Raw genomic sequence first — 12384 nt, forward strand, 5'->3', positions numbered from 1 at the left:
AGTTAAGAGGTATAGAAGACAGACAGGCAAGAGAAAAAGCCTCATTGGTTTTCAGTGGGCATGTGCAGACTCAGACGTACTAAAAGGTTACAGCATTTGATTTGTGATATTCTACTCGAAAGCTCTCTCTCCCTCTCTCTCTCTCTCTCTCTCCCTCTCTCCCTCTCTCTCTCTCTCTCTCTCTCTCTCGCTCGCTCTCTCTCTCTCTCTCTCTCTCTCTCTCTCTCTCTGTCTGTCTGGAGGAGCAGTTTGGCTACTGCTGTCCACAAAGTTTGATCGATGGCTGAATTATGCCATCGGATTGTGAATCTAGCCGACTCTGCTGTCTGCCCAATGACAAACAACAAACACGCCTGGCCACCAATAACAATGAGAGATGTGAGGGCCCAGCAGCCAATCAGAAAAGAGACTTAATAGTGTCCCCATAAAATAAGGACATTTCAGTCAGCCTCTCCTACCATCATTAATATACTTCATTCATATGTATTCCTCAGAGTGTGTGCGGAGTAAGACTTTAAATGCAGCGCCGCCTTTTTTTTGTGTCCTTCCTCAAACCCTCCTTTTCTTCTGGCCTTTTATTTCCCTCCTGTTCTTCCTCCTTCTCCTTGATCACACTGCATTCCTCCCTCTCAGATTTCAGGCTGCCCACTCCATATTCACTCCATCTCTCTCTATCCTACCTCACTACAGCTCGGGCTTCCCACTCCCTCCCTCCATCAATCTCTCATATGCACCCTCCCTCGCTCCAGCAGCCCACTCAAAGGCTAATTCCACAGAGGGAGAGAATGTGAGGAGAGGCATTTTATAGTGTTTTCCAGTTATCTCTGTCCTTATAGAGCTGTTCTCAATCCAGCTCCATCAAACCGAGCACCACCCCCACTCTCTAGCTGCCTACTCTATTCGTCCTCTGTTAACGGCAATATTTCCCTCACTCCTCTTTGTTTTCTGTCCTCTCTGGGGTGATGCTGGGGTGATACTAAATCTGAAGGGTTTCATTCCTAAATGAGGCATTCACCAGTTGAAAAAAAAACACCTTACTCGAACAAAATGAGGCCTGGTATAATCTGGAGACCCGTTATCTAATTTTCTTCTGAAATAATAGCATTTTAAATCTTATCGTTGTAGCCGATTGTTTTGTACTGTTGAAATATTAAGTAATAAAGATGTTACTGCCATAAAATCAGATACTTCATTTGTGTGGAAATCTATTATTAACCCACTCTGGGTGTGTTACTGCACATGTGTTTGGACAAACTTTGGTTTATATCTATTTTCAGACACGTACGCAGATTAACACCAGCCTAGGGGAGAAATCAAACAAGACCACATTTTATTGCATTGCCACCACTTAGGCGTGTGTTTCATTTGATTTAATTAATGGTAACTTGTCACTACATGCACCGCATAATATTTAGTCTTTTAATTAACTGTATTGACAGCATGCACTGTAATTATATTTCATGTGTTTATTATCTCATGTAATGACATTATGATCCATATGCTGCTTTTCTGCTCCTGTATTTAGGTTTGTTACAGTAAAACCTGTAATTACTTTCTTCCAGAGTGAAGCCATCAAAACTTAACCACCACCCAGTTTTCTCTGTGCTGTTTCTGCACTCAACCATGATGCAGGAAGCTGCACAATTCATAGTGTGCCATATCTGGTGTCCACAGAGATACACACACATTATCAGCGATAGAGCTTAAAATCTGTGAATTAAATTAACAAGCAGAGACTTTTTCATAAAATGATGTCTATTCTGTCTATTCTGTTAATCTCTGCGAATAATAAAACCACGACGGCATATGAACATCTAAAGACCCGCGGACTTACAGAAAGTACAACTTCAATGACACAAAGGTATGCACAATCTCTTCCTTTACTTGTGTGCGAACCACTTTTGCCTTTGCAAACTCCAACATCTCAGAAAAGGCACGACTCCTGTTTCAAACGCTAAAATGATCATTTTTAATAAACACATTGCATCAACTATTCATGAGTGGGGAGCCTTTCGGATGCACGGCTCTTGGCTGCATATCACTTAAGCTACAATATGCTGCTCCAGGCTAGACACACACAGCAAGGTCTTTCAAATATCGAGCTGATATCCTACAAAAGACAGATCATGGAAAGACAGAGAAAAGCTACTGTATAATAAAAACAGGTAGAACTTTTGCTTTGTGTTTGCAAATTTGTGTAGGACTGCTAAATTGCAAATGAACTGTGAAGAAAACCATAAGCCTCTTCTTACAGTTATTGGGGCATGCATGGGTTCTAAACAGGGTATTGGACTTATAATAAGTACTCTAATAAGAACTGACAGAAGCACTTACAGAAAGCAGTCTTAACAGGTTTGATGGGTAATGTACCAGTGTTTCCTATCTGAAACTATTCTGTTTTTCATTCTGCAGTAAAGTCATCCATCATTTGCCACAGAAACTGAATCAGGTCTTTTTCGTGCAATGAAACATTTTGCATTGTTAAAACAAAAAGACAAGCGTTAGCCTGTAACACATTAGATGAATACCCTAATGTTTGTGCTCTTGGTGCTTTTATCGCACACAAGTACTTGCAGCCGTCTATTAAGATTTCAGTCGTGGTTACAGCACTGTGTCACTGATTGTTGTGTGCATGCCTTTTTAATAATATATAAGCTAATGGTGTAATACACAAGCTAATGCACGACTGTTATGATGAGAAGTATTTTCTCATCAGCAGCAACAGAGGAACATTAATCTCCCCAAAACATCTTCATTTTCTTCTTCATCCCTTTGCCTCTCACACGTTCTTCCTCCCATCCACGTCCATCTCTTCCTTTTCTTTTCTCACTTATCCACTTAACTCCTCCATCTCTCTCCCTTCCATCTCCCTCCACACAGACTGACACAAAAAAGACACACATAAATGCACACAGACACACAACCCAGGGCCGGTAATGCAGGGTTAATAAGATTGGAGAGCAGCTGATGGTTGTGCACATTCAGGCCAGATTACATTTAATTCGATTGGGTTTCACTCACTAGGCTCCCTCCCACTCCTCTCCTCTCGCTCCCTTTCTTTCCTCCTTTTCCTCTTTGTCCTCCTCCTGCTATTGTTGGACCAGAGGTGGTCCGGCCTCACAAAAAGACACAGGTTGGCACAGAGGGATACAACAAGTGGACACACATATACATTCACCATGGATACAGTCACACACACATACGCACACGTCCCTGGCCTCTGCTGTCCTCCACTTTTATGTGATTCATTATCTGTATTTTACAATGTCAACTTTGCCTTGAACCAGACACGGGGATGGGACTCTCAGGGAAGAACACGACATTATAATTAATCAAATGTCTGATTTAAATCTAAAATAGATTTTTAAACTAATGTTGCGGAGAGGAAAATCCCAAGAAATTGTCAATGGCAGGACAGTCAGACAACACGGATGCTATAGTCTAAGGTCCTGCAGTTGTAGACTATCCACCTCAAGGTTGAACGTGTTGTGCATTCGGAGATGTTTTCAGCTCACCATGGTGGTAAAGAGTGCTTATCCGAGTTGCTGTAGCCTTTGTGTCAGCTCCAACCAGTCTGGCCATCTCCTTTGACCTCTCTGTCTGTCAAACTTCTGCTCACTGGATGTTTTTCAGCTTTGTGCAGCATTTCCGAAAAAAGTCTAGAAACTGTTGAGATCACAATTTTTCCCAATTCTGATATTTGATATATTGCTGCCATGTGATTGGCTGATGAGATAATTAGCTTGAAAAAGGGTTCCTAGAAAATTGTTTGGAGAGTGTATATCTGCGGTGTTTGTTTTGACTTGTGATTCGACCACCCCATGTGTACTGCTGCGATTTCAATCACAGGGTAATATACAGACTGCTGAGGTTTACCATCACCGCATCTGCACCCATGAAAGAGAGACAGCTAATGCTAGCCAGACGCTCTCCTCCTCTCTTATTATGTCAGATAAACAACACAACAGTGTGTGCGCAGGAGTTTTAAAGGGTCTATTTGTACGTTTGCACTGCTGCTGAACATGGTTTCTTGCCAGGAGCTTCCACCATCATTGTGATTACAAGACAAGACATTATAACACGTCCTCCGAGCAGCACCGTGTCTCCAGGGCAGATTGGAGGCTACGGTGAACCACTATCTGAAAGCTATAGGATGGGCCAGGGTAGTATATTTCATTTGGAGAGATATCAATAGCAAATAGCAATTGTAAAACTGCAAATATCTCCTTTATTATAATGGAAAAAATGACTTGAACAAAAAATGGCACTTACAGTAAAGAGAATTGTGTGCTACATGTAGCAAGCTAGGCTGTTGTGCTTTTCATGTTGTAATAAATTACAGTAAGAGCAGCAGAAGAAACATCACAGGAGTTGGAGTATCCAGTCATACTGTAAGACGCTACTTTTCTGTCGCAGAGTTGCTTCGTGAATGTATATGGTGTATTTTATGTGACAAAGGAAAACAGAAATATGAAAAAAAGAATACATTAAAGAAACATAAAGGAAACAAACATATAAATACCCGAGGATAAAGATGAAGAAAAAGGTAAACAGAGGTGAAAAAAAAACAGGTGACAGTTTCAGGAAAGAAATAGACGAGTGATAGACACACAGGGTGAGAAAGAGAGCGATGCCCGCGTCTTCCTGTCTGTGTGTTTTTTGTCTCCGTTCATCTTTTTTTATTTCTCCGTCTGCTCTGTTGTCCTCCTCTTCCCATCACTAACCTCAGCTGTCAGACAGACAAACCCAACATACAGGCATAGGCAGAGCACACACACACACACACACACACACACACACACACACACACACACACACACACACACACACACACACACACACAGGGGAGGAATATAACACACACTGGATACATCAGTAAACGCAGTGAAGAGAACATCAGGCATCTGGCTTTCATCTGACACGCACACGCAAGACGAGAGAGAGAGACAGAGGGAGAGAGAGAAAAGAAAGAAAAAAGAAAGAAAGAATGGCATACGAAAGAAAGACAAAACTAAGAAGTTTGTGCTGATAAATGACAGTCGTACAATCAAAGTTCACTTCATGTGTATGTGTGTCCTCTCCCGTTTTTTTCATCACACCAAGCTTTCCGCTCTCAACCCACACAGACCCCGTCCTCTGTCTCTCTCTCTTACTCTCTGTCCTCACTCAACCCTGTAACTAATGACTGGAGGAGGCAAACACACACCCACACACACAAATAAACACTCAAACACATACAGAGAGAAGGAGGTGAGAAAAAAAACAATACAGGAGAGACGAAGAGGAGAAAAGGTTGTGAGGGGAGGTCAGAGGAAGAGAAGAGAAGAGAAGAGAAGAGAAGAGAAGAGAAGAGAAGAGAAGAGAAGAGAAGAGAAGAGAAGAGAAGAGAAGAGAAGAGGGGTAAAAAAAAAGAATGACAGAGGAGGGGAAAGAAAGGCAGGAGGTGCCAAGGACAAAGTGGAGAGGAAGAAAGGAAGAGAAGAAGGGAGGGAGGTGTGAAGTGTCACTGCCAGTGGTACCATCTCTCTAATTAGCATAGTGACCTTGCTCCTCTGTAACTGTTATTGTACAAGCACACACACTTGCGTGCATGCACGACGTGCGTGCACACACACAATGCCCAGTGCTCATATGCTAATAGAATGTGTGTTTTGTGTTTGCATTGTAAAAAAAAATTGCCTGGTTTGAATTTTAATGCCCAATATTTGCCTAAATGTTTTGACTTAGGAAGATCAGTTTTCTGTAATAACAACATCTCTCTCTCTCTCTCCCACACACACACACACACACACACACACATATATATATATATATACAGTACAATAAAGTAAATCACTAAAGGAGGTCACAAAAAGGCTAGAAGTGGAAACAAAAATATATTTAAATATAATACTTTTATAAGTGAAAGAAGATATATTGTTAAAAGACTCTATTGCTTTCAGTGTAAAACAGGGAGTTTAAGGATGGACGGCTTAAAGACAAGGAGAGAAAGCAAGAATGAGAAAAAGGAACTGTGAGAGAGCAGGGAGAGCGGGGGGAGTACAGCTGTAGCAGTAATCATCTTCCAGGTCAACAGTAATTACCAAGAAGACTGAGGAAGTGAGTGTAGGACACACAGTTTCTTCTTTCCTCACATCTTGCCTTGCTATATTTTCTTCTTGTCTCATTTATTTCCACAAGCAAAACATGCACACAAAGTGGATGTCGGTGCGAGCTAAAGGGTCTAATGGATAAAAGGTTTCAGAGTGAGCACACACCAGAAGTCGAATCTTGCCTCAGATGTGCTCCAATTAACTCACAGGTAATGTCAGGAAGTTACTCTAATCATGGTAAACTTTGAGGTTGGATGTTCACACCTCTTACTCTGTGAGATACACAAATGCCTCATATTCTACTGGTGTTTTAAGCTATTTTAAACTTCTTGCCCTGAGTTTAGCCTCTCAGGCAGCACATACCTCCCACATCCCTCACTTCATGCACCACACAGTTATGTATGGAACTTGTGTTTCTATCCAACCTCATCTCGATTGTTAACATGCTTCAGTCTCTAACCTTTACCACTGAGTCCACAGAATTTTTTTCTCACGCTGATTTTTCACACACAAAAAAACAGACTTTAATAATCAGATTCTGGTGAAGCATTTTAATGAGCTGCGTCTCCATTTTAAATAATAATAATACCTGTCTTTTTGAGAGAGTGTGGACAACCCTTGAGTAAACTCTGCTCTGTGAATGACAGATGATATTCACATTTTAAAGTGTAGCTTTGTGTAGAGAACTGAAGAGATTGTGAAGATGTCGCCGGCTCCATATCCACCTGATGAAGTTACAGGGTTCAATGAGAGCGTATCTGAAAATACGAATAAAACCGTCTCTGGTGTTTTCTCTGTTAGTCAATAATGTACAGATGTACTTATTATATTGTCAGTAGGGTAAAGGATATATTATCTCCTGTCAAGATCAATACGCCGTCAATAAAATATGAGCCATAACCTTGACGTTCCATCCACTTTTCTGTCTTTTTTGTTAAAAGCAATCCTTACTTACTTTGTTTCATTACTTTTCTTTTACTGGAGTTAGCATACCAACAGCCAGCTCCAGCCCAGTTGGCCCATTTTGTCACTTTCCACAGAGTCTAAATAGTGTCGACAAGTTTGCTGTGAAGACGTAATGCTGTTCTTTTTTTCATTTTGCTGTTCAGGGGGTGTATAATCTATTATACTCTTGTTTCGTAAAAGCAATGATGGCTGATGCTGTTGGCAGAACTGGTAAGTAAACAGTTGTTCATGCTAATGTTGGCTATGTAGCAATAGGAAAACTTAAAAATGACTCCAGTCTTGCGTAACTTAGTTGAATTTGTCTTGATAGATTAGATCCTATGAACACATCTGTTTGGCCCAGCGTTTCGGTCTTCCACAGGCTTGCGATGTTCAATGTGGGATCAGTACAGTGTTATGCAAACCTCTTCTGACTAAAAAAATAACCAATATTCTTTCTTGAATGTCTTATCTCTCTTTCACAAAAGTTAATCACCTCATTTTTCCTTCCCTTCTTCCTCCTTCTTGCTCTCTTTGGAGGTAAAGCTTTCAATTCTGAAACAAGAACAAAGGTTCCTGTCCCAGCTAACCTACAAACATCAGTGTACTCTGACAGAGATGTAAGAACCAGCATGGTTTAAGTTTTCACTTTGACACATTTGTCTCTGTCAGTCTAATTGGCGCTGAATGCATTAAAACCAAGAGTTTGTCAAACTCCAATTAGGCTGCTCATCTTACAAAATGTTAAAGGCTCGAAAAGCTGGAAATCCAACATCAGTGAGACTGACTTTCTCATTGCACCCTGATTCAGGAAAGTTAGCCAGGACATCAGCAGCTCTGTGCATAATTAGTTCATGAAACAGTGCAAAGGCTGTGTAATTTCATTTGGAATTGACTCCTTGCCCTCTATTCCGTCCCTCCGGAAAACTCAATCTCTTAGGAGTTGAGGGTTCTTCTCTCTTTAATAACAGCTAAACACATCAACACTGCTCTTCCAAATGCCCCCCTCCTCCAAGCCGTTACGAACAAAATAAGAGATGGAAGTCTAATGAAAAGAGGTTTAATAGAAGAGCAAGGCAAAGGTGGCTCAGAGGCTTGCTGCTGTTTAATTCAATGGATGCTCCTGGTGCCTGAAGACTGGCCCATTTTAATTGCACTCCTCTCTCATTTATAAAGGGAAGCATGCAGCGATACAGCCTTAATGAATCTGAGAGCAAGGCAGGCTATTCAGTGTCTTTCTCTCACATGTATAGAAGTATAATGCGATTGTGCTGGTTAAGCCCACATGTTTTGGCACAACATTGTTGTCCGCTACTGCCAGCTCTAAACACACACACACACACACACATACACGTAGCAGGGCAACCTGAATGCTTTCTTTGAGAGAAAAGAGACAGTGGTATATGGACAATTCATTGCCACTCTATAATGATGTGATTCATGTTAATGAATACATGTAAAACTAATTTAATGCTCACAGCCTCTTTTTACTTGTGCTCTTTGTCCTTCAAACACACACACTGAACTACGACTTCAAACACAAACATGAATGACGGGTGCCTTTTGAGCAGAAAAAAAGAAAGGAGAAAAGACATGGAGAAAATTAAGAACAAATACAGGAGAGAAAGTATCAGGGAAGGAGGTCAGTGCAGCTGCTTAAATCACCTGTTCCTTCCTGTCTCCCATCTGTTCAAGGATTTGATCAATAATCTCATCATGACCATAGTCATTAATCAATATATGGGCTCAATCAATACTCGCATCACTGACTTAATCAAAGCTGCAGCTATCAGTCTTACATCAGTCAATGTAACAAGATAAGTGATATACAGCAAATCCAGACCATATCAACCACATACAACAGTGTTAACTATCATCAACACCTTTATCATCATCACCGCCAGCACCGTCAGCTTACAGTAAATTCAGAGTTTACAGGCAGTGATGAGTCTACCTGGAGTGTACAGCAACATAGAGTGACCAGAGAGTGAAAGACGGGGTGAGGCTTACCTTCGCCATCTGGGCCTGGACTCCACTGGCTTTGAGTGAGGCCACAGCCTTCTGGGCTGCTGCAGGGCTGTCAAAGTCCACAAAGCCATAGCCTGTAAACACACATGGCAGAGGTAACACAGAGGTAAGGATGAGGGGTTATAGATAAAAGGATAAAAAAGATAAGGAGTAAAAATAATAGCAGTTTTTGTCGGTCTTATTACTAAAAACCAGCCAGCATTCATTCCTAGTCGGTGATTTGTTTTCAGTGCTGCATTAATCCATCAAATGTGAGGAAATCATGTCAGGCCATGTATTTAATGAAAGATGAAGGTTCCTCCATGAACTGTGGTCTAGCACAGAGCATCGCCACTAATGAACAGTAACTCTTTCTTATGATCCAAAAGATCTTTTAATGTCTGCACAAGCTCTTTATTACAGCTCTTTGTACTAGAATTATGACCATGTTTTCTAATGACTCCAATGTCTTTCACTGTAGGCTATTTCATTATGGTACGGCTGTATTGCATCGTCTAGATGTCCATATATTCTTTACCAAGTGTATAGTAACTCCATGCTGAACAAATCCTTAGTTTCATATGTAAAATCTACTGCCTTCCTATTGTCTGACATTTAGTACCCCACTGCCTTGCATATGAGCTCATTTTGTCCCTGCGCTGCTCTAAATCTGCCATTACACAGGGTCTTTCTATATAGTATGTTGTATCGCTGATGGTCTGCATCAGTGACAGCCTGAAAAATTCCCTGCATTTAATGCAGCGATTAAAGTCATTTGGAGCCTGGGTTAAAGAAATAAATACGCACAGAAAATGAACCTCAGTCGATTTTATTGCAAAGAGGTCTGCATCATTGTGTGTGTGTATGGACAGTGTATCTGTCAAACTGTCGATGCTCTGGGGATCGTAGTTGGGCCCTACAGGAAGTACTGAAGGACAAAAGGTCTGAACACACACGTATCAATCTCTGCTTTCAGAAATATACGCCCTGTTTTACTGGGTCACATGGGTGGGGCTGGAAAGAGATGTCAAAGAGGCAACAAAAAAAAAAAGCAAAGATGTAGCCTGTCTGCTGTGTGAATGACAGCTCGCATACAAGGGTGCATGGTAGCTGCGAACAAAACTGAGAGAGCATTGCAAGAATAGTTCTCACTGTGTGAGTGTGTGTATTGAAGAGATTAATAAAAGAGAGATATTGACACACATGAGTTAAGCCAAAGAGAGAAATGTTTGGAATGCATGGCAGCTTTGCAATTCCAGCTGTAGTTTCGAGTGGGCTGCATGTTAACACAATTAAATGATCCACATTTCAAAAGCCTCACTCATCACAATGTTAAATGTAAACATGTTCAGAATGTTGGAAAACCCTTCCTCTCTGACTCTCTCTCTTCATTCCTAACATCTGTTCTTGTCTGTCTGTCTTTCCCGGGATTTGGAGCTGTGCTCAGTTTTTGCTGATAAGCAGATGATTTTCTTATTGTTCAAAGGCAGCAAGCTGCTTTCCCAGCAAGATCTGCACCACACACACAAATACTTATACTGCTGCTGCTAATGAGAAAGCCATAATTTAGCCAAAATAGGGTAATGCAAACACGCGTGCAAGTTCTTACTACAGTGCTGCATACACATGTACACTGTGCACACATCCACACTATTTGCACGCATCTCCATGCACACACACAAACACGCATGCACGCACAAACACAGGCAATTGCTGTTTTTTGCACTTAATCTATATTTACCTAATTAGGTCCACACCAAAACAGTCAAACTAATTGAGAATGCAAAAACAGTATTCATCAGTCGCCTGCCAAGATGCTCTCATTTTATTCCAAAAAAAAAAAAAAAAAAATTCTGCATCTCTCCTATTTCACACTTCAACTAATGGGTGTTTGTTAACCATCGACTGTCCATATAATTAGTGAGAAAATAAAACCCAAAACATGGCTCACAACGGATAATTTAATCAGAACTAGAAAAAAACAGTGGCCTTTTGTTTGATGGCAGCAGCTTCGACATGTATCCGTGAAGTGAATTTGTGTTGAAAGAGAGAACGGCTGCATTTATAAAACTGGTGCTTTAAGGACAAACAAATGTAGCCATTCAAAAAGTAATGAAAATAATGAGGTGGATGAGTTGTCTGTGTGCCAACTAATACAAGTTACTTGTGTCAAAAGAGATAAACATGATATTTCAGATCAGTGGAAAGAGCTTTGTCAGCCTCCACACTAGACAGCAGCTGTGACACTGACTCATTTAGAGTACTTCATTTGTTGAGTGGTTTATTTAACCATTTTCATTTTCTCCTGTGTAATAATTAAGCATGAAATTCATTATGGATTATTATATCTCTCTGATATGAGGACAGCAGGGGGTTCCATGATACAATAGGTCTGCATAAAAATTTGAATTTTACCCACCATTAGTAACCTGTGGCCTAATGTAATAGTCAATTTTCAATTATTTGGATCCATCCAGGATGCAACAATTAAAGGTTTTTACAGCAAAAAACAAAACAAATACTTTACAAATGAAATGTCATCACAGAGACAGAATAGAGTTGGTGTTTTAGTGATGAGAGTCATTAGATTATTAAAAGCCTTGTGTAACACACATATGAGTAAAATATCTGTTGACTATAAGACGATTTCATCCAAACAAATCTTAATTTTTGGAGTAACAAAACAAGCAATAAAAAATGATCATACCCATGGTAATTGGGTATAATTGGCTGATTGTGTTAGTTTACAATCAAAGTGAAGGCTTAAGACTTTAATCTGCAGTGTAACCAGGAGCCACTTCTTGAATCTGTTATATTTACAATGATTTACACAAAAACCACCAAGGCTCATATCAAATGTGTCCTTATAGTGTGATTGTGTCAGAAAACGAAATCTATGTCCCGTGAGCCTGGTAGATGCTTTCTAAATAAAATTTGTGTTGTTGCTCTGCACATTTTACTGAGTTCTCACATCTAAATACGTGCGAGTTGTGGCTTGGGGAACGATACATGTCACACCTATCGCCAGACACTGTTCATCTTTCTATAGGCGTGGATGATAGGCATATTTTCTTCTCCAAGTGCTCGACTCCATGACTAGTTTGGTGTGACAGAACATCAACCTTGAACAGAATGTGCCATTTGCTTTACTCCATTCATCACTCACGACGAGATGCGCCTATTCTAAAAATGTATTTGCCTCTCTCTACAGGGGAGTCAGAGGTCAAGTATCAGTGACAGAGCACACACCCCAGAAGCTGGTGAGGATTCATTGTTTTGCTCAAGGACACTTCAGCTGGTTACAAGCTTGCTGAGTCTGCGAGCAGATGCCTGCCTTCCA

General features: G+C 40.7%; 1 protein-coding gene across 2 annotated transcripts in view; it reads right to left on the reverse strand.

Moving 5' to 3' along the window:
* Positions 1-12384, reverse strand: part of LOC146972388 (RNA-binding motif, single-stranded-interacting protein 3-like) — a 108298-nt gene that overhangs the window by 51185 nt on the left and 44729 nt on the right. For both annotated transcript variants that reach the window (XM_085802554.1, XM_085802555.1), the window contains exon 4: positions 9048-9139. In XM_085802554.1, coding sequence (XP_085658680.1) covers positions 9048-9139 — 92 coding nt within the window. The remainder of the gene's footprint in view (positions 1-9047; positions 9140-12384) is intronic.

The sequence above is a fragment of the Trachurus japonicus genome, chromosome 16, assembly GCF_045865225.1.
Source record: "Trachurus japonicus isolate A0001 chromosome 16, Traja_1.0".
Classification (NCBI taxonomy): domain Eukaryota; kingdom Metazoa; phylum Chordata; class Actinopteri; order Carangiformes; family Carangidae; genus Trachurus; species Trachurus japonicus.